This window comes from Dendrobates tinctorius, unplaced genomic scaffold (genome assembly GCF_039654945.1).
Source record: "Dendrobates tinctorius isolate UK_male_01 unplaced genomic scaffold, ASM3965494v1 ptg000296l, whole genome shotgun sequence".
NCBI lineage: Eukaryota > Metazoa > Chordata > Amphibia > Anura > Dendrobatidae > Dendrobates > Dendrobates tinctorius.
The window spans coordinates 5,995,366-6,017,365 of NW_027361963.1; the positions used below are offsets into that span (position 1 = coordinate 5,995,366).

A 22,000-nucleotide genomic window follows, 5' to 3' on the forward strand; every position below is an offset into this window, starting at 1 on the left:
TGGCCCTGTAATTTGACACCGGCAGAGGAGCAAGGCAGCAGTAGTTATGGCGGTAGAGGCAAATTGGCCCTGTAATTAGACACAGGCAGTGAACAGTCAGAGGAGCAAGGCAGCAGTACTTATGGCGGTAGAGGCAAATTGGCCCTGTAATTAGACACCGGCAGAGGAGCAAGGCAGCAGTAGTTATGGCGGTATTGGCAAATTGGCCCTGTAATTAGACACCAGCAGAGGAGCAATGCAGCAGTAGTTATGGCGGTAGAGGCAAATTGGCCCTGTAATTAGACACCGGCAGAGGAGCAAGGCAGCAGTAGTTATGGCGGTAGAGGCAAATTGGCCCTGTAATTAGACACCGGCAGAGGAGCAAGGCAGCAGTAGTTATGGCGGTAGAGGCAAATTAGCCCTGTAATTAGACACAGGCAGAGGAGCAAGGTAGCAGTAGTTATGGCGGTAGAGGCAAATTGGCCCTGTAATTAGACACCGGCAGAGGAGCAAGGTAGCAGTAGTTATGGCGGTAGAGGCAAATTAGCCCTGTAATTAGACACCGGCAGAGGAGCAAGGCAGCAGTAGTTATGGCGGTACAGGCAAATTGGCCCTGTAATTAGACACCGGCAGAGGAGCAAGGCAGCAGTAGTTATGGCGGTAGAGGCAAATTGATCCTGTAATTAGACACCGGCAGAGGACAAAGGCAGTAGTTATGGCGGTATAGGCAAATTGGTCCTGTAATTAGACACCGGCAGAGGAGCAAGGCAGCAGTAGTTATGGCGGTACAGGCAAATTGGTCCAGTAATTAGACACCGGCAGTAAACAGGCATAGGACCAAGGCAGCAGTAGTTATGGTGGTACAGGCAATGCCAAGCGTCCGCGTCGCGTGAAGTCCCGCGATATTCAAGATGGCGTCGCCGCAACAACATGTCGCTGGCATGGGCGACATCGGGATCCAAAATGGCGTCGGCGTAATCTCGCGAGATTTCGCCGACGCCATCTTTTTGGATCCCGATGTCGTCCACGCCAGCGACATATTGTTGCGGCGACGCCATCTTGAATCTCGTGGGATTTCACGACATCCAAGATGGCGTCCCTCAAGAACATGTCGGCGGCCTGGAGAACGTCTGGATCCTGGATCGCGGCGGCGGAGGAAGATGTCGGGGCAGCGACGATGACGGTGTGAGTATGAGAAACGGAGTGAGAGAAAGGAACGTATGTGGAGTGAAAGAGTGAGTGGACATGAGTGGAGGTGAAAGGTGAGAGGAGTGTGTGTTGAGGCGGTGTGGTGTGTTGAGGGTTAACATGTGCGTGTGTGTGTGGTGACGTCACCGGTTACAACTAGACGGAAGTTGTTACAACCGGAAGCAGGTTAGGGCATTTATTATTATAGATAGTCGTTTGTACGGTATTGTCTCTGCTGTATATAGTTGTGTCTAGAAAATGGATTTGGGATTTTGAAAAGATGAGGGTGAGCTTGATGGTTGGGTGGAACTTGTTGAAGTTTTTGTGAAGGTAAGCAGGTCCTCCTTTGAGCCTTTCCAGATTATTAGTAGGTGATCAATGTAGCGGAAGTATGCTAGAGGTTTGATAGTGCAGGATGCCACTTGTAATTGATGAACAAATCCACAGAGCTACAAGGATCCCAAGAAGCAGCCTCCTAGATTACAGACAGAAGGAGGATAACAACAGAGTGCCGCTTGTGGTCACGTACAACCCTCACATGAACATTTTAAGGAAAATTGCCGCTGACCTCCAACCTATATTCCACAGAGACCACAGACTGAAAGCAATATTCCCAGAACTGCCACTGCTCTCCTACAAACAGCCTCCCAACCTAAGGAATATCCTTGTCAGAAGTGCTCTCGCATCACCATCAGAGACGGACACAGTTCCCTGTAACAGTAAGAAATGCAAGACCTGCACCCACATATCACCAACAGATAAAGTCCCCAACACAAATCAGGACTATAAGATCATGGACTCTTTTTCATGTACATCCTCCAATGTCGTGTACATGATACAATGTACAAGGTGCAATGCAGGGACATACATCGGGGAAACGAAGCTAAAACTACAAACAAGGATGAGTCTGCATAGACATACGATAAAAAATGAACTGGACACACCTGTAGGAATACACTTCTCTAGACCTGGACACAGCTTGGCAGATCTAAAAGTCCTAATATTGAAAGGTCATTTTAATAGTGACAGAGAAAGGAAAATTTGGGAGTATAAATTTATAAATATGTTTCAATCTCTAACAATAGGACTGAATTTGACACCTGGATTCATGACTCATTACATGGACACAGTTCACACCTCCACACGAAGGTCCTCAGCTCTCTAATAGAACACTGCCACCTCATTTACATGTGTAACAAAAACCTTAATTTAATTTCCTTGGCCTGTATCACCTCGTGTCCTGTTGTAATTTCTATTTAAATGTTGCCATCTCTTCTCAGTAATTCACTTGTAATCTAGCCTGATGAAGGGGCCTTTTGAGCCCTGAATGCTTGCTTGCAAATATAATTTCTCTGGTTAGCCAATAAAGGTATCCCTGCTTAAATACTTTTCTCAATTTTTTGGGGGGACATAAGTATTTACATCTATCATTTTTCTTGAGTGATGACGCTCATATTTCAAAATGTTATACTTATCTCCAAGGTTAGTGTATAATTTAGTAAAAAGGTACATCTAGAAATTGGATTTCCATTTCGGCGTATACCAAGGTAAATTTAATTTAGTCCTCTAGATTATTCAAAAATTCATGGAAATAATTCAATTCAGTCACAGTATCTCAGACCAAAGGAGGAAGATGTCATCTCTTTATCTCCACCTCCTGACCACATACGTGAAGTGGTGAGACAAGTCCTCCAAGTTAAACATTATCAAATTTACATAAAATGGTGCCATATTAGCACCCATCGCGGTCCCCCCGCAGTTAGATATAAAATTAATTTCCAAACAGAAAGTAGTTATTGTTATCCTGTGGCGACGGAATCGCCGCGATTCCGCAAAAAAAATGCGCGTGCTGCGTATTTTTCCGCTGTGTGATTCCGCAGGAGAAAAATCCGCAACATTAGCACAGCATTGTGGAATCCCGTAGGATTGCATGGGATGCGTCTTCGCGGTGATTCCGCGCGTAAAAAAAATGCCGCGAAAACGCAAAAAAAAGCTACGTGTGCACAAAGCCTTAATGTCCCCATCCTGGTCCTTATCTTGTAGTAAAGTCCTATCCTGGTCGTCATCTTGAGTAATACCCCATGCTGGTCCCCTTCTTATAGTAATGCCCCATCATGGTCCTCATCTTATAGTCATGCCACATTCTAGTCCCCCCATTTTTTGTGTTTTGCTACCTCACATCCTGGAATTTCACAGGTTTTTTTGACAGCCTGCTTCAGTTTATGTACAGAACATGCCCACAGCTGTGAACATTTGTTTTTTTTTTAATGTGAAGCAAACAACAAATAGGACAAAATTGCTGAAAACCTTAGTGTGCATAATTTTTCACCCCTGAAAAGTCAGTACTTTGTAGAGCCTCCTTTGGCGGCAATTACAGCTGGAAGTCGCTTTGGATAAGTCTCTATGAGCATTCCATATCTGGTCACTGGGATTTTTGCCAATTCCTCAACACAAAAGTTCTCCTGCTCCTTCACGTTTGATGATTTCCTCTGATGAACATCAGCCTTCAAGTCTGACCACAGATTCTCAATTGGATTATGATCTGGGCTTTGACTTGGCCTCTCCAAAACATTTACATATTTCCTATTAAACCACTCGAGTGTTGCTTTAGCAGTATACTTTGGTTCATTGTTTTGTTGGAAGGTCAACCTCTGTCCCAGTCTCAAATTACTGACAGACTGAAACAGGTTTTGCTCAAGTACTTCGCACCATCCATCTTCCCTTCGACTCAGACTATTTTCCCATTTTCCTTGTCCCTGCTGCCGAAAAACATCCCCACAGCATGATGCTGCAACCACCATGTTTCACTGTGGGGATAAAGTTTTTGGGATGATGAGCTGTGTTGGTTTGGCGCCAGACATAGCATATAACTTGGAGGTCAAAAAGTTCAATTTTGGTCTCATCTGAAAACCGCACCCTCCTCCATACATTTGGGGACTCTCCAACATGTCTTTTGACAAAACAAGCCTTACATAAAGGCCACCACTATGGAGTGTACGGCTTATTGTGGTCGTATGGACAGATACTCCAGTCTGTACTTGGGAACTGAAACACAAAAAGAAAACACAGAATGACAAACGTGCAAAAATAGTCAGCTAGTGCTGGTAAAAAGATGATAAATACAGGGTATTTAGTCGATATGTTTTTGGCAAAAAATGCATACTAAGCCACTCCACCACGTCACTGTAACCCTATCTAATGTATTTAAAACCTGAACATGTGAACAGTACCTAAATGAGCAGGATTCAGACAGGCGCTTCCTAATGTGGGCATGTGGTGTAAGACCGCTCTTTATGTGCATGCCACACAAGAGAGGGGTGGGGATCTCCCAAACCATGCATAAGCAAGGAAATAATGGATTAAAAACGTATCGACTAAATACCCTGTATTTATCATATTTCTACTAGCACTAGCTGACTACTGTTATACTTTTTACTACAGAGTATTTTTGCACGTTTGTCATTCTGTGTTTTCTTTTTGTGTTTCAGTCAGTGGGTGGTGTGAACACTGTCCGACCGGCCTGTTCACATTTGTGAATGTCACATGTGTTTTTAATCCATTATTTCCTTGCTTATGCATGGTTTGGGAGATCTCCCACCCCTCTCTTGTGTGGCGATTACACAAATATTTACACCCAGGTTGTAATGTTACAAAATAGGTAAAAAGTCAACGGGGTGAAAACATTTGTAAGCCACTGTATGTTGGGAAGGGGTTAAAGAACTCTCAGAGATTCCTGTCTATACGGGAGGCCAACTCTCCGCTGCAGTCATGGCCTCACAGAAAATCAATCATCTTTGAAAATATTATTTTTTTATGACGTATCTTACCTGCATCATAGGGGAGGAATTGCTGAAAGGGAATTTGGGGGTTTATAAATGTAGATCTTTGTCACCTCAGTTGTTTCCATACCTGGAGAAAAGGAAAATTTGGAGGACAAAATGGCCTTATTGTAGATTCTTTATCTGATGGGGTCACAGACTGCGAAGTGCCATCAACCTGCAAGACATTTGCAGCTCAGCACAAGTGGTGGTGAGGACCACAACAATGACTCTTGGACCCTGTTAAAAAAACAAAACAGAGCTAATGGTGTTGAGAGACATGTAAGAGAGAGTCAGTCAGCAAGGTTGTGTTTCCACAGATGGATCCAGGAGGAGAAATCCACCAGAGAGATGTCCCCGTCCTCTGTGTCCCCAGGACTGCCCAGAGGAGAATCACAACATCCCGGAGGATCATCAGGTAGATGACACTGAAGCCCCCACAACATCTGACCATGAAGTGATGGGACCTGAGCTCATCTTACATTTTACTTTTTAGGATGAAGATCTGATTGATATTAAGGTTGAGGTCATAGATGATGCAGAAGAGACAATGGATGAATGGGCCGATCAGCAGGGTGAGGAGGGGAGACTGTCATGTCTGTTCTGTGGTCACCTACTACTACTCCCATCATCTCATCATCACATGACACAATCTATTTCAGGGGTCTCAAACTCGGTGGGTATATGGGTCACACGTAGAAAACATTTCAATTTGGGTGGCCATATTCTTTTCAGGACAAAGTGACATTTAGTGATACCTTTTTCCCCGATGGCTAGAATAAGGGTGAACAGAGAGAGATCGGATAAATTTGATCTTACCAGAGGGACGCGGCAGGGATGTCCCCTCTCTCCATTGCTGTTCGCCCTCGTGATTGAGCCACTTGCTTCTCATATTCGGAGAGCAGCTGGAGTTAAAGGCTTTAAGTATGGCCCAGTGGAGGAAAAGATTGCATTATATGCAGATGACGTTCTTTTGTTTTTGGAGGATCCCCTCGAGTCATTGAGTCAGGCGGTAGCTATTGTGCAGTTTAGGGTTTTGTCTGGATTGAAGATAATTTGGGATAAATCCAATCTTATGATGGTAGACAGGCATAGACTAGGCGAGTTGGGAGAGTTTGGATGTACTAAACTTAGAGTTGTTGACCAGTTTAAATATCTAGGAATTCAGATTGCTTTACCGATCAAGGAATATTCCAGGCTGAATGTGCTTCCACTTCTTTCAAAATTTAAAGGCCCAGACTTGGTGCAAGCTGCCTCTTTCGGTGGTGAGTAGGACGAACCTGTCTAAAATGATACTTATGCCGAAACTCCTGTATGTGCTTCATAATTCTCCGATCTGGCTCCCGATGGGTTTATTCCAAAGACTTAATTCCATATTTCGAGACTTGTTTTGGGGTGGACATCAACCGAGGATAAAACTAGAGATCTTGCAGAGACCTGAAGATGGGGTGGTCTGGCTTTGCCAAATCCTTGGATATACTTCCTGGCGTCCCAAGGCCAACATATTAAAGGTTGGGTATCAGGAGTCGGTGGGAGTTCAGTGCAGACTGTCCTTGGGTATGTGGTTCGGAGGGTTCCTTTGGTGCAGGGGTTGAAGGATGGGAGTTTTGGGTGGTTGGGTAAGAGGTTCCCCACTCTAGGTCTTGTGCAGAAGACGTGGTCCAGGATAAAAAAAAATATTAGAATCATAGAATCATAGAATCGTAGAGTTGGAAGGGACCTCCTGGGCCATCTGGTCCAACCCCCTGCTCAAAGCAGGATTCGCTAAATCATCCCAGTCAGATGTCTGTCCAGCCTCTGTTTGAAGACATCCATTGAAGGAGAACTCACCACTTCTCGTGGCAGCCTGTTCCACTCATTGATCACTCTAACTGTCAAAAAGTTTTTTCTAATATCTAATCTGTGTCTCCTCCCATTCAGTTTCATCCCATTGCTTCTAGTCTTTCCTTGTGCAAATGAGAATAAAGATGATCCTTCTACAATGTGACAGCCCTTGAGATATTTGTAGACAGCTATTAAGTCTCCTCTCAGTCTTCTCTTTTGCAAACTAAACAATCCCAAATCCTGCAACCTTTCCTCATAAGACAGGGTTTGCAGACCGGTCACCATTCTGGTTGCTCTTTTCTGAACTTGCTCCAGTTTGTTGATGTCTTTTTTAAAATGTGGTGCCCAAAACTGGACACAATATTCCAGATGAGGTCTGACCAAAGAGGAGTAGAGGTAAATAATGACTTCACGTGATCTAGACTGTATGCTTCTGTTAATACATCCTAGAATTGCATTTGCTTTTTTTGCTGCTGCATCACACTGTTGACTCATATTCAGTTTGTGATCTATTAGTATACCCAAGTCTTTTTCACATGTGCTGTTGCTTAGGCCTATTCCTCCCATTCTGTATATGCTTTTTTCATTTTTATTGCCCAGATGTAGTACTTTGCATTTTTCCCTGTTAAAAACCATTCTGTTAGTTGCTGCCCACTTCTCCAGTTTATTTATATCTTTTTGAATCCTCTCTCTCTCTTCTCTAGTATTAGCTATCCCTCCTAGCTTTGTGTCATCAGCAAATTTAATCAGTTTACCCTCAATTCCTTCATCTAAATCATTGATAAAGATGTTGAACAATAAAGGGCCCAGGACAGAGCCCTGTGGTACCCCACTTGAGACATTCTTCCAACTGGATGTGCAGCCATTTACGACCACTCTTTGGGTCCGATCACTAAGCCAGTTATGAATCCACCTAACAGTTGCCTTGTCCATTCCATACTTAGTCATTTTTTCAATAAGGATTGTATGAGATACTTTGTCAAATGCTTTGCTGAAGTCAAGATATACTATATCTACAGCATTTCCTTGATCCACCCAATCAGTGATTCCGTCATAGAAGGAAATTAAGTTAGTCTGACATGACTTATTAGTTACAAACCCATGCTGACTCTGTTTAATCACTTCATTCTTATCCAGGTACTGACATACATGTTGTTTAATAATTTGTTCAAAGATCTTTCCTGGTATAGAAGTCAGACTCACTGGCCTATAGTTGCCTGGGTCCACCTTCTTCCCCTTTTTGAAGATAGGAACAACATTTGCTCTTCTCCAGTCTTCTGGGACTTCTCCTGTTCTCCAAGAATTTTCAAATATTATGGAGAGGGGTTCAAAAATTTCTTCTGCTATCTCCTTCAGTACTCTGGGGTGTAATTCATCTGGACCTGGAGACTTGAATTCATTTAGGTTAGCTAAGTGTTTCCTCACTATCTTTCTGTTTATAGATATCCTGGATTCTTCTATTCCCTTAATAGGACAGTGAAGAACAGTTGATGTCACATTTCCTTTCTGAGAGAAAACAGATGCAAAATAGGAATTTAAAAGTTCGGCCTTCTCAACATCCTGTCTTACCATTTCATCATTTTCATCCTGTAAAAATCCTATAGCATCTTTGACTTTTCTTTTACTTTTGACATATCCCCAAAATCCTTTATTATTGCTTTTGACATCTCTTGCAAGCCTCAATTCATTGTCAGCTTTAGCTAATCTGATTTGTGCCCTGCAGGTTCTGCAGACAGCATTATATTCTTCTTTAGATATGCCTCCCTCTTTCCATTTTATAAACATTTTTTTCTTCCTTTTTAGCATGTGCTTAAGTTCTGTGTTCATCCATCCTGGCTTCCTTAAATGCTTCCTATTCTTCCCTCTTTTTGGAATTGTTAACAATTGTGCTTTGAGAATTTCATTTTTAAAGATTTCCCATCCTTCCTGGACATTTTTGTCTTTAAGGATATCCAGCCATTGGATCCCTCCAATTCTCTTTCTGAATCCCTTAAAATCTGCCTTTCTGAAATCTAACCTTGACGTCTGAGTCTTCACAGGTCTTCCTCTTCTAGTTATCCAAAATTCTAAAATAGCATGGTCGCTACCTCCTAGGGTCCCAGCCACTTTTACCTCCTCAACCATTTCCTCCCTGTTTATAAGGATTAGATCCAAGGTAGCAGTTCCCCTTGTTTTCTCCCTTACCTTTTGGAAGATAAAGTTGTCAGCAAGAGAGGATAAGAATTTCCTTGACCTGTTAGTTTTGCCTGAGAGAGATTCCCAACAAATGTCTGGATAGTTGAAATCTCCCATGACAACTATGTCATATTTTTGGGAGAACTTGGCCATTTGATGCATAAAGAGTTCATCCATATCTTCAGCTTGCACAGGTGGCCTGTAGTAAATGCCTACAATGGTGTCCTTTCCATTGTTCTGTCCTTGTATTCTTACCCAAACAGTTTCCACAGAACTCCCAGTCTCTGAAGCTTCAATCTCTGTGCAGATATACGCGTTTCTAACATACAATGCGACATCCCCTCCTCGTTTATCAAGTCTGTTTCTTGCAAATAAGTTGTATCCTTCTAGTCTTGTATTCCAATCATGTGTATTGTCCCACCAAGTTTCAGTGATTCCAATGACATCATATTTCTTTTCCTGCGTTAGTAGTTCCAATTCTCCTTGTTTGTTGCCCATGCTTTGTGCATTAGTATAGAAACATTTTAGTTTGTGATTGGTTTCTCTTTCTCCAATATTTTTTTTAATTAGATTCTTTCGTCTTTGTTCTTCCTTTCCACTTCTAATAGCAGAGTTCTCAATAGCATTTGTCAGGTGTATGGCTTTTTCTGGTCTTTTGCTTCCCTTCCCATGTTGTTCTAGTGTAAAGCTCTCCTTACAAGTGTAGCAAGGCGACTTCCAAATACCTGCTTTCCAGTCTTCGTAAGGTGCACCCCATCTCTAGCAAGTAGTCCATCGTATAAGTAGTTCACTCCGTGATCCAGAAATCCAAATCGTTGCTGACGGCACCATCGACGTAGCCAGTTGTTCACCTGCAGAATCTTATTCCACCTCCTTGTTCCATGGCCATCCACTGGGAGGATGGAAGAGAAGACCACCTGCGCTCCCAGTTCTTTCACTTTCTTGCCTAAGTCTTCAAAGTCTCTGCAGATGGTTTCCAGGTCGTTTCTTGCGGTGTCATTAGAGAGATTTCTAAAATGACAATCTATACTCCTGCCTGGATGAATGAAAATTTCGGGTGAATTTCATAAATTGGGGGAACAGAAAGCCTGGTCGCGTAAAGGGATATGTTATATATCGCAACTATTGGTGAAACAGGATTTGAGGTCATTTGAGTCGTTACAAGAATTTCAGGTGCCATATACGGATCAGTTTCTTTATATAAGGGTTCAACATGCCTATAGGCTGCAGAGGCGGGTTTGCAGTTTGGGGGTCCAGAAAAACATTTTGTTAGACTATATTTGTATGGAAGGGACCACGAAAAGGGTTATTTCCACAATCTATGAAGACCTGTTACACTCCTATTCAGGCATGAGACAAATGGGAGGAAGAATTGGGAGTATTGGATGATGAAGTCTGGGAGTCTATTTTAGAATATATTCCAAAATTGTCACTTAGCGAGCCGGGTCGTATGTCGCAATTATTTACCGTACATAGAGCTTACAGATCACCTGAGTTTTTATGTAGGGTTGGCGTGAGAAGCACTTCTGAATGTCCGAGATGGTGGGTATTTTGCATATGTTATGGGAGTGTCCGCGTTTACAAGCTTTTTGGATTATGGTGATTAGTCTGATTGAGGGGAGGTATGGATGTGTAGTGCCTTGGACTCCGTTAGTTTATGTGTTGGGGTATGTTGAACAAATTGTAATTACTATCTCAATGAAGTTGGCCGTGGCGAGGCTACTTTACATGTCCAGGAAATTATTTGCCAGATATTGGGTGTGGGCTGAACCACCCTCTAGAAAGTAATATATTCAGCTAGTGGATTATACAATTTGTATGGAATAAAGTATATATCATTCTCGGACGTAGCCCATGCTAGTCCCCGTCTCACAGTAATTCCCCATCCTAGACTCTTCTTCTTATAGTAATGCACCATTCTGGTCCTCCTCTTACAGTAATGCCTCAATCTGGTCTCCTTCTTATACTGTAGTAATGCCACATCCTCCTCCTTATTTTATAATAATGCCCCATCCTGGACCCCTTCTAAGGCCAGGGTCAGACTAGCGAGAAACTTGGACAAGTCTTGCATGTCAATACCCAGCACCGCATAGAAAAAGAAATATGTGCAGCTGAACCCTCCGATCTGAGTGCTGGGTATTGACGTGCGAGACTCGTCCAAGTTTCTCGCAAGTCTGACCCCGGCCTTATAGTAATGTCCCATCTTGGTCCCCTTCTTATAGTAATGTCCCATAAAATAGTAATGTCCCATTATCGTTCCCTTCTTTTAGTAATATCCCATCCTGGTCCCCTTCTTATAGTAATGTCCCATCCTGGTCCCCTTCATATAGGAATGTCCCATCCTGGTCCCCTTCTTATAGGAATGTCCCATCTTGGTCCCCTTCTTATAGGAATGTCCCATCCAGGTCCTCACCTTATAGTAATGCCCCGTCCTAATCCTCCTCTTATAGTAATGTCCCGTCCTAGCCCTCATCTTATAGTATTGTCCCATCCTGGTCCCCTTCTTATAGTAATGTCCCATCCTAGCCCTCATCTTATAGTATTGTCTCATCCTGGTCCCCTTCTTATAGTAATGTCCCATCCTAGCCCTCATCTTATAGTATTGTCTCATCCTGGTCCCCTTCTTATAGTAATGTCCAATCCTAGCCCTCATAGTAATGTCCCATCCTGATCCCCGTCTTATAGTAATGTCCCATCCTGAGCCCCCTGTTATAATAATGTCCCATCCTTGTCCTCATCTTATAGTAATGCCCCATCCTAGCCCTCATCCTAGTATTGTCCCATCCTGATCCTTATCTTATAGTAATGTCCCATCCTAGCCCTCATCTTATAGTAATGTCCCATCCTGATCCCCGTCTTATAGTAATGTCCCATCCTGAGCCCCCTGTTATAGTAATGTCCCATCCTTGTCCTCATCTTATAGTAATGCCCCATCCTAGCCCTCATCCTAGTATTGTCCCATCCTGATCCTTATCTTATAGTAATGCCCCATCCTAGCCCTCATCTTATAGTAATGTCCCATCCTGAGCCTTATCTTAAAGTAATGTCCACATAAGAGGGGACATTACTATAAGATCTGACGATCTGGCTAATTATTTCAAAGAAAAAATTGACCATATCCGACAGGAAATTATCTCCCAATCCGCTCATACCATGCACTGTCCACCCTCCTCCATTACATCTAGCTCACTCTCTGATTTTGAACCAGTCACAGAGGAAGAAGTAATCAGGCTCCTTGCATCTTCTTGCCCTACCACTTGCACCAGTGACCCCATTCCATCACATCTCCTCCAGTCCCTTTCCCCTGCTGTCACCACTCACCTAACTAAAATATTTAACCTCTCTCTCTCTTGTGGTATCTTTCCTTCCTCATTTAAGCATGCCATCATCCAGCCATTACTTAAAACCATCCCTCGACCAAAACTGTGCCGCTAACTATAGACCTGTCTCTAATCTTCCCTTCATCTCTAAACTCCTGGAACGCCTGGTCCACTCCCGTCTTATCTGCTATCTCTCAGATAACTCTCTCCTCGACCCTCTCCAATCTGGTTTCCGCTCTCGACACCCTACTGAAACTGCCCTCACTAAAGTCTCTAATGATCTAACAGCTAAATCTAATGGTTACTACTCCATGCAAATTCTCTTGGATCTCTCTGCAGCATTCGACACTGTGGGTCATCAGCTCCTCCTCACTATGCTCCGTTCCATTGGCCTCAAGGACACCGTTCTTTCTTGGTTCTCCTCCTATCTCTCTGACCTCTCCTTTACTGTATCGTTTGCTGGCTCTTCCTCCTCTCATCTTCTCCTTACTGTTGGGGTTCCTCAAGGATCGGTTCTAGGCCCCCTCCTCTTCTCTTTGTACACTGCCCCTATTGGGCAAACAATCAGTAGATTTGGTTTCCAGTACCATCTCTATGCTGATGACACACAATTATATGCTTCTTCTCCTGATATCACTCCTTCCTTTTTGGAAAACACCAGTGATTGTCTTACCGCTGTCTCTAACATCATGTCCTCACTATATCTGAAACTGAACCTGTCAAAAACTGATCTCCTCGTGTTTCCTCCCTCTACTAACCTACCTATGCCCAAAATTGCCATTTCTGTGTGTGGTTCCACTATTACTCCCCAGCAACATGCCCGCTGTCTTGGGGTCATACTTGATTCTGAGCTTTCATTCGCCCCCACATCCGATCACTGGCTCGCTCTTCTTATCTGCACCTCAAAAACATTTCTAGAATTCGACCTTTTCTTACTTTCGAATCTGCAAAAACTCTTACTGTTTCTCTTATTCATTCTCGTCTGGATTATTGTAACCCTCTACTAATCCGTCTCCCTCTAACCAAACTCTCCCCTCTCCAATCCGTCCTGAATGCTGCAGCCAGGATCATATTCTTCACCAATCGTTACACCGATGCCTCTACCTTGTGCCAGTCATTACACTGGCTACCCATCCACTCCAGAATTCAGTATAAACTTATTACCCTCACCCACAAAGCACTCCATGGCTCAGCACCATCCTACATCTCCCTCGTCTCAGGTAACATCCTCATTAATCACAACCTCCCACTCCCGTCTCCTAGACTTTTCACGTGCCACGCTAATTCTTTGGAATGCACTTCCCAGGCTAGTACGATTAATCCCCAATCCCCACAGTTTTAAGCGTGCCTTAAAAACGCATTTGTTCAGACTGGCCTATCGCCTCAACGCATTAACCTAAATATCCCTGTGTGGCTCATTTCAAAAATTTTTACCATATCCAGGTTCCTCGCATCATGTTCTCACATGCTTTTTGCATTTAATAGCCCTCTGTGTCTGTACTGTTACATATTTAGACTGTTAACTGGTTCATGCAGTAACAGGAACACCCGATTCTTACACTATGGCTGGTCCAAACAATAAAAGCAATTGTTACCATCCTCCTTTCGTGTCTCCCCTTTTTCCTTATAGATTGTAAGCTTGCGAGCAGGGCCCTCATTCCTCTTAGTATCTGTTTTGAACTGTGTTTATTGCTATGCTGTAATGTCTATTGTCTGTAGAAGTCCCCTCTATAATGTAAAGTGCAGCGGAATATGTTGGCGCTATAGAAATAAAATTATTATTATTATTATTATTATTATTGTCCCATCCCAGCCCTCATCTTATAGTATTGTCCCATCCTGATCCTCTTCTTATTGTAATGCCCCATTTTAGTAATGCCCTATCCTGGTACCCTTCTTATAGTAATGTTCCTTCCTGATCCCTTTCTTATACTAATGCCTCATTCTAGACCTCACCTTATAGTAATGTCCCATCCAGGTCCCCTTCTTATTGTAATGTCCCATCCTGGTTCCCTTCTTAGGCCGGGGTTAGACTTGCAAGAAACTCGGATGAGTCTCGCACGTCAATACCTGGCACAGAAATAGAAATACATGCAGCTGAACGCTCCGATCCTAGTGCTGGCGGCAGTGCCGGGTATTGACGTGCGAGACTCGGCCGAGTTTCTCGCAAGTCTGACCCTGGCCTTATAGTAATGGTCCATACTGGTCCTCTTATAGTAATGCCCCATTCTGGTCCCCTTAAAATAATGCCCTATCATGGTCCCGTTCTTATAGCAATGTCCCATCCTGGTTCCCTTCTTATAGTAATGTCCCATCTTAGTCCCCTTCTTATAGTAATGTCCCATCCTCGTTCCCTGCTTATTGTAATGCCCCATTCTGGTCCCCTTATATTAATGCCCCATCTAGGTCCCCTTCTAATATTAATATCTCATCTTGGTCCCCCTCTTATAGTAATGTCCCATCCAGGTCTTTTTATTATAGTGATGCCCCATGCTAGTCCCCGTCTTATAGTAATGCCACATCCTGGTCTCCCTATTATAGTAATGTCTCATCCTGGTCCCCCTCTTATAGTAATGTCTCATCCTGGTCCCCCTCTTATAGTAATGTCTCATCCTGGTCCCCCTCTTATAGTAATGTCCCATCCTGGTCCCCCTCTTATAGTAATGTCCCATCCTGGTCCCCCTCTTATAGTAATGTCCCATCCTGGTCCCCCTCTTATAGTAATGTCCCATCCTGGTCCCCCTCTTATAGTAATGTCTCATCCTGGTCCCCCTCTTATAGTAATGTCCCATCCTGGTCCCCGTCTTATAGTAATGTCTCATCCTGGTCCCCCTCTTATAGTAATGTCCCATCCTGGTCCCCTTCTTATAGTAATGTCCCATCCTGGTCCCCTTCTTATAGTAATGTCCCATCCTGGTCCCCTTCTTATAGTAATGTCCCATCCTGGTCTCCCTATTATAGTAATGTCCGATTCTGATCCCCATATTATAGTAATGTCCCATCCTGGTCTCCCTATTATAGTAATGCCCGATTCTGATCCCCATATTATAGTAATGCCCGATTCTGATCCCCATATTATAGTAATGTCCCATCCTGGTCTCCCTATTATAGTAATGCCCGATTCTGAGCCCCATATTATAGTGATGCTAGTCCCCGTCTTATAGTAATGCCACATCCTGGTCCCCCTCTTATTGAAATCCCCTGTTCTGGTCCCCATATTATAGTAAAAGTCCCCTATTATGCCGTTCTTCACATACACACACAAAAAAACATTTTTTGCACCTGTCCTCTGTGACCTTAGCTTTCATTCTGCACATGCGGCCCGCAGGCACTGTAAACCCCTTTACGATCGCGGCCTGGTCCAGGGTCCACCGACGTTAGTGCTCTATTTTAGTTGAATGTGCGTCCTTGGAATAGCAGTGCCAGCCGCCAGCTAATCAGAGGCCAGCAGCTGACATCAGCGTGCCGGGGCATGGTAGTGACGTCGTGAGCGTCTGATTGGCTGGCAACTGGCATTGGTATTTCTGTGCAGAGAGCTCGTCTCCGCACGGCAACACATTTCAATTGAATGTGCATCCATGGACGCTCATTCAACTGATATAAAGCGCTAACGGTGGTTAGCCCTGGACCAGGCCGTGATCGTCAAGGGGTCTACAATGCCTGTGTGCCACGTGAAGCAGCCTCAGGGCCGCAGGTCACGTGTTTAGGACCCCTGATCTATTCCGTAACTGTGTTTCATACAGATGGACTCAAGGAAAGAAGTCCCCGTCCTCCGAATTCGCAGGACTGCCCAGAGGAAAGTCACAATGTCCCGGAAAGTCATCAGGTATGTGGCTCAGAGCCCTGCACCAGATCTGTATAGGAGGGTGTGATCCAGTCATCGATGTTCTAAACTTTTGGTTGTTTCTTATTTGAATGTGATTTTTGTTTTTAAACCGTTTTCTGTATGGTACTGAATTGTTTTATTAATAAATCAGGGTGAAGATCTGACTAATATAAAAGCAGAGTTTGAAGCAGAAGACACCATGAGTGGCAGTCGGTTGTGTATGAGAGACATGAAGGAGGAGATTCCAGTTGATACCATTACAGGTATGTCATAATGCATTTTAAAAGTGAATTCAGGTGATTTTTTTTTTTTCAAAGTTAATAAAATGTTCTATATTCACAATTATAATTATTTAGAATGACGTATTTCACATTTATGTAATTTCTATGCAGTCGTTTCAGTTTACAATTTACATAATCTATTTTTAATGTTAACAGAAAATTTCTGGGGGACTTCTGAGGAAAACTTCATGTCATTACTAAATAATAAAATGGAAGATGAACATATCAATCTGCTCACTTTAGAAGAAAACCTCATTACCACTGATGTAAATTCAGGACATCACAGTTCAAATCTGTTATATAATCCCCCTAATCGTGAGGAAACTTGTCCTGACCAATCTCAGGTTGATACTGTAAGCACAGATCTGAAGTGTGGTAATATGTTTCAGGGTGATAATCAGTTCATAAAAAGCTCATGTCTTTTTACTCATGAAGGAGCACAAACAGGTGAGAAGCCATACTCCTGTTCAGAATGTGGGAAATGCTTTACAAATAAATCAAGTCTTGTTAAACATGAGAGAATACATACAGGGGAGAAGCCATATTCATGTTTAGAATGTGGAAAGTGTTTTGCACATCAATCAGGTCTTGTTAAACATCAGAGAAGTCATACAGGTGAGAAGCCATACTCTTGTTCAGAATGTGGGAAATGTTTTTCAGATCAATCAAGTTTTGTTAAACATAGGAGAATTCACACAGGAGAGAAGCCATATTTATGCTCAGAATGTGGAAAGTGCTTTGCGTATCATTCAGATCTTGTTAAACATCAAAGAATCCATACAGGGGAGAAACCATACACCTGTTCTGAATGTGGGAAATGTTTTTCAGATCAGTCAAGTCTTGCTAGACATGAGAGAAGTCAAACAGGAGACAAGTTATATTCATGTTCAGAATGTGGGAAATGTTTTACTAATAAATCAAGTCTTCTTAGACATGAGAGAAGTCACAAAGAGAAAAAGACGCATTCATGTTCAGAATGTGGAAAGTGTTTTGCACGTGAATTAGCTCTTGTTAAACATCAGAGAATCCACACAGGGGAAAAGCCATACTCCTGTTTAGAATGTGGGAAATGTTTTTCAGATAAATCAAGTTTTGTTAAGCACAGGAGAATTCATACAGGAGAGAAGCCGTATTCATGTTCAGAATGTGGGAAAAGCTTTACAGATAAATCAAGTTTTGTTAATCATCAGAGAATTCACACAGGAGAGAAGCCGTACTCATGTTCAGAATGTGGAAAGTGCTTTATTACAAAAACCAAGCTTCGAGATCATCATCGTAGTCACACAGGAGAGAAGCCATTTTTATGTTCACTGTGTGGAAAATGTTTTCTGAGTAAATCAAATCTTCTTACACATCAGAGACTTCATAAGAGAATTCTGACTGGAGAGAAACCATATTCATGTTCAGAATGTGGGAAGTGTTTTACGCATAAATCAAGTTGTGTTACTCATCAGCGAATTCACACAGGAGACAAGCCGTTTTCATGTACAGAATGTGGAAAATGCTTTATTACTAAAACAAAACTTAGGGATCATCAACGTAGTCACACAGGTGAGAGACCGTATTTGTGTTCACAATGTGGAAAATGCTTTCTAAGTAAACCAAATCTTCTTACACACAAGAGAATTCACACAGGAGAGAAGCCGTATTCGTGTTCACAATGCGAAAAGTGTTTTACCGATAAATCAAATCTTGTTAAGCATCAACGAATCCACACAGCAGAGAAGCCATTTTGATCATTATGTGTGAAATATTTAAATAAAAATCCAATTTTAAGACTCATTAGGTAAATTATAAAGAATAAACCCTGTAATTGTTTCTCGTGGAAAATTCTGTAAGAGCAAAAAAAAAACCATTAAATTTTATCATGTGATTTAACGACTTGAAGTTATGTCTTTTATTTACCTTTAGAACCCAATTTGTTTTTTCATTATCATATTAAAACAGCCAAAAGTTTTTGTAATTTTCTGTGTCTACAGTTCAACTTTTATTAATTTTGGAGTGAATTTGATAAACAACATAAAATCCGTCTTTGATTTTTACATATTATATCTGACTGTTTTAACATGCAGGAAAGATTACATCTTCTATGCATTGGTGCTTTTCAGGCAATACCAAATATATATTTTTTTACTATTCATTTCTACTTTAATTTTATGTTACTTTTTAACATTTTTTTTTTGCAATGGTGCCATTTTGTTGTACGTAGAATTTAATGTCTAAGCGTCATTTAAATAATTTTTTGTGGGGTTCTCCACTGTTTCTGCATTTTTGTTACAAACTGAGCCATGCAGACTAACTAAAAGGTTTTCTGTTTTCCATGTGTTGCTTTGATTATTATTTAAGGTGAAAAAATATTATCTAACGTTTTTAAAGAAATGTGGTAGAGATGAGGGAATTGATTCGCAGGACCCTTGTCTAGCAGCCATGTGAATATGCTAAGGCTGCTGGATGGGAACCCTGCAAACAGTCTCCTACTTGCCGGCATCCCTGGCATCACTTTTTATTAGTAGACCCAGTGTGATGTCGTGTGTGAGTCATTCTGCAACGAGAACGTAACGGCGGGCCAACAAATCAGGAGAGGAGTCGGAAGAGAAGAGATTACAGTAGGTAGGAAGTACACAGAGCTCCTGTCCAATAGCTACTATTATGGTTGATATTTTATACCTTGCTTTGATATTCACAACCTGTCTCCTCCATACATCTGTGACATGGTCTCCCGGTACTTACCCACACGCAACCTTCGATCCTCTCAAGATCTCCTGCTCTACTCCCCTCTTATCTCTTCTTCCCACAACCGCATACAAGACTTCTCCCGTGCTTCCCCCATACTCTGGAACTCTTTACCCCAACACATCAGACTCTCGCCTACCATGGAAACCTTCAAAAAGAACCTGAAGACCCACCTGTTCCGACAAGACTGATCCTCAGTCTACTGAACCACCGCACGACCAACTCCACCCTCTCCCATCCCTGTAGACTGTGAGCCCTCGCGGGCGGGGTCCCCTCTCCTTATGTACTTGTGTGCCTTGTCTTAGGCTAGTTTCACATTTGCGCTTTTTGGTGTGCGCTGCGCACTTTTGAAGGTGCGCCCGTGTGCGCCGAACGCAGCATGTTGCATTTCGGCGCGCATGGCGCACCTTCAAGAGTGCGCAGCACACGGCAAAATCCTGCTAGCGCACGATCTGCGCACCCTATGCTAAAGATAGGGTGCGCAGATCGCAAGCGCCCATGTGCGCTAGTAGGCGGCGATGACCGGATGGGGCGGGCAGGGAGTCGGGAGGAGGCGGGGCTTAGCGGCGGCCGTGCACAGGCCATCGCTGCGCTATAAAGCGCAAATGTGAAACTAGCCTTACACATGTTTACTATACTTGTCTATATTTGCCCCTTTTCACATGTAAAGCGCCATGGAATAAGTGGCGCTATATAAATGCATAATAATAATCATTTGAACAATTTAGGTTTAATATCTGTGTTTTTGTATACTCAGCATTGCTTTGATTTTAGCAATAAACTGAGAAGTTGCTTAAGGCTATGTGCCCACGTTAGCGTTTTTAAACGCTCAGAAAACCGGACTTCTACCCAGAAACCGCGCGTTTTATTTCCGGGCGTTTTTGATGCGTTTTTTTTCCGCGCAGTTTCTGGGAACATTGGAAATAGCTAAAAACGTGGAGCTATGCGGAAAATAATAAGCATGCTGCGATTTTAGCCGCTCAGCGTTTTCTGAGCGGGAAAAAACACATGCATTGGCACAAAAAGCCAAAAATGCATTAAATTGAATGGGATGCTTCTTTTAAGCGTTTCTGAAGCGTCTGATCCGGCACAAACGCTTCAAAAACGCCACGTGGACACACAGCCTTAAACCATTGGCAACCAGTTTAGACAGGATTTGAGGGAACATGTGCCTTCTGCTGATATGCCGACTTTTATTTTGTAATTTACTGTAACATCTCTCTTTGTCTGAAACATAATAAAACCCTCCGTGACGCCGAGGGTTCAGCACAAAGCTTTATTCTCAATATAACAAAATTTGAACCAAATAACGGGTCGAATATCGAAGAGATCCATGCTAAAAATGTATTGTTATTTAAACTATTAAAATCCAATTTTAAGATAAGCAGAGATGTCACAATAGGGGGCGCACAGAGGTGGCCCTCACAGTAAGTAGGATGGAACATGCAGGATTTGATCAATATGGTATTATATTAAATTCCAATTCTTTAGGGAGCAGCAAATTGTTTAAATGATACTGATAATGTACAAAAGATAAATGAACACTAGAGTGTTATTATTTCATATTTATACTAACTTTGGCAAAAATGGTGCTGTCATTAAGAACAGGGTTCCCCAACTCCAGTCCTCAAGGCCCACCAACAGGTCATGCTTTCAGGATTTCCCTTCTATTGCACAGGTGAAGCAATTATCACCTGAGCAATACTAAGGAAATCCTGAAAACATGATCTGTTGGTGGGCCTTGAGGACTGGAGTTGGGGAACCCTGATTTAGAATATATAGTTGCAGCAGTGTGAGGAAGTCAAAATAAAGACCTGACCCATATGCTAATCATACAGAAAAATAAAATTTATGTGTGTCAGTATTCTACCATAAAAGAGACTGGGTAATATTGTCAGTAGTAAAGTGCTTTGTGCCGTTTCGTTACCTGAATGTAGAGAGGCTTTGGAAGCTCCACTAATGGAGGTCACCTTGGCGTCCCCTCACCCCGATGCGTGTTTCGTCGCCATCTTCTTCCGGGGGCGTGTTGGAGCGAGCGGCAGCAGGGTTCTTAACAGCTGAATGGACCTATTGTTGTGGGGACACTGAGCGTGGCATAATCGACGCATGTCGTTGCCGCCCATTTCACGTAAGTAATCTTCCTGACAGCACTCCCGAAACCGTGTCAGTGAGTACACAGACACTGTACTAATGTGCCCAAACACAGTGCTAGAGTCCTCAGAAACAGTGACCAGGAGTCTCATAACTGTATCGCTGTGCCAACACACAGTGACCGTGTCCCATAACCAGTGTCTGTAGTGTGTGTGTACAGTATATGTATGTACAGTGTGTGTGTACAGTATATGTATGTACAGTGTGTGTGTACAGTATATGTATGTACAGTGTGTGTGTACAGTATATGTATGTACAGTGTGTGTGTGTAGTGTGTACAGTGTGTTGGTACGGTGTGTACAGTGTGAGTGTGCGTGTACGGTGTGTGTACAGTGTGTATGGTGTGTGTTGGTACAGTGTGTGTAGTGTGTACGATGTGTGTTGGTATGGTGTGTACAGTGTGAGTGTGTGTAGTATGTATACAGTGTGTGTTAGTACAGTGTTGCAACATGCCTTTATTTTTACGAATTATAAATTATAATCTTATAAAGTGCTAACACATATCACAGCCCTTAGTAATTCAGAAAAGACGTACAAAAAACGCCACATATAAGAAAGCAATACATGTTAGGACAACTGAGGAGCAGAGGCCTGATCACAAGAGCTGACAATCTGAGGAAGCAGCAATGCTGAATAACAGTCTACACTGCGTCACTAGATCCTTATACAGGGGTATAATGAGGCCTCACTGTACAGGAGAGACCG

General features: G+C 42.7%; 1 protein-coding gene across 4 annotated transcripts in view; it reads left to right on the forward strand.

Annotated features, from left to right (window-relative positions):
- LOC141073067 (uncharacterized) overlaps nt 1-18,289 on the forward strand; it is a 184,638-nt gene extending 166,349 nt beyond the window's left edge. For 3 of the 4 annotated variants that reach the window (XM_073560389.1, XM_073560387.1, XM_073560388.1), the window contains exons 5-9: nt 5,306-5,403; nt 5,482-5,560; nt 16,048-16,130; nt 16,282-16,393; nt 16,568-18,289. In XM_073560389.1, the coding sequence (XP_073416490.1) occupies nt 5,306-5,403; nt 5,482-5,560; nt 16,048-16,130; nt 16,282-16,393; nt 16,568-18,147 (1,952 nt within the window). In that variant the 3' untranslated portion in view covers nt 18,148-18,289. The remainder of the gene's footprint in view (nt 1-5,305; nt 5,404-5,481; nt 5,561-16,047; nt 16,131-16,281; nt 16,394-16,567) is intronic. The other variant, XM_073560392.1, reaches the window with a different exon arrangement.
- Nucleotides 18,290-22,000: the final 3,711 nt, after the last annotated feature.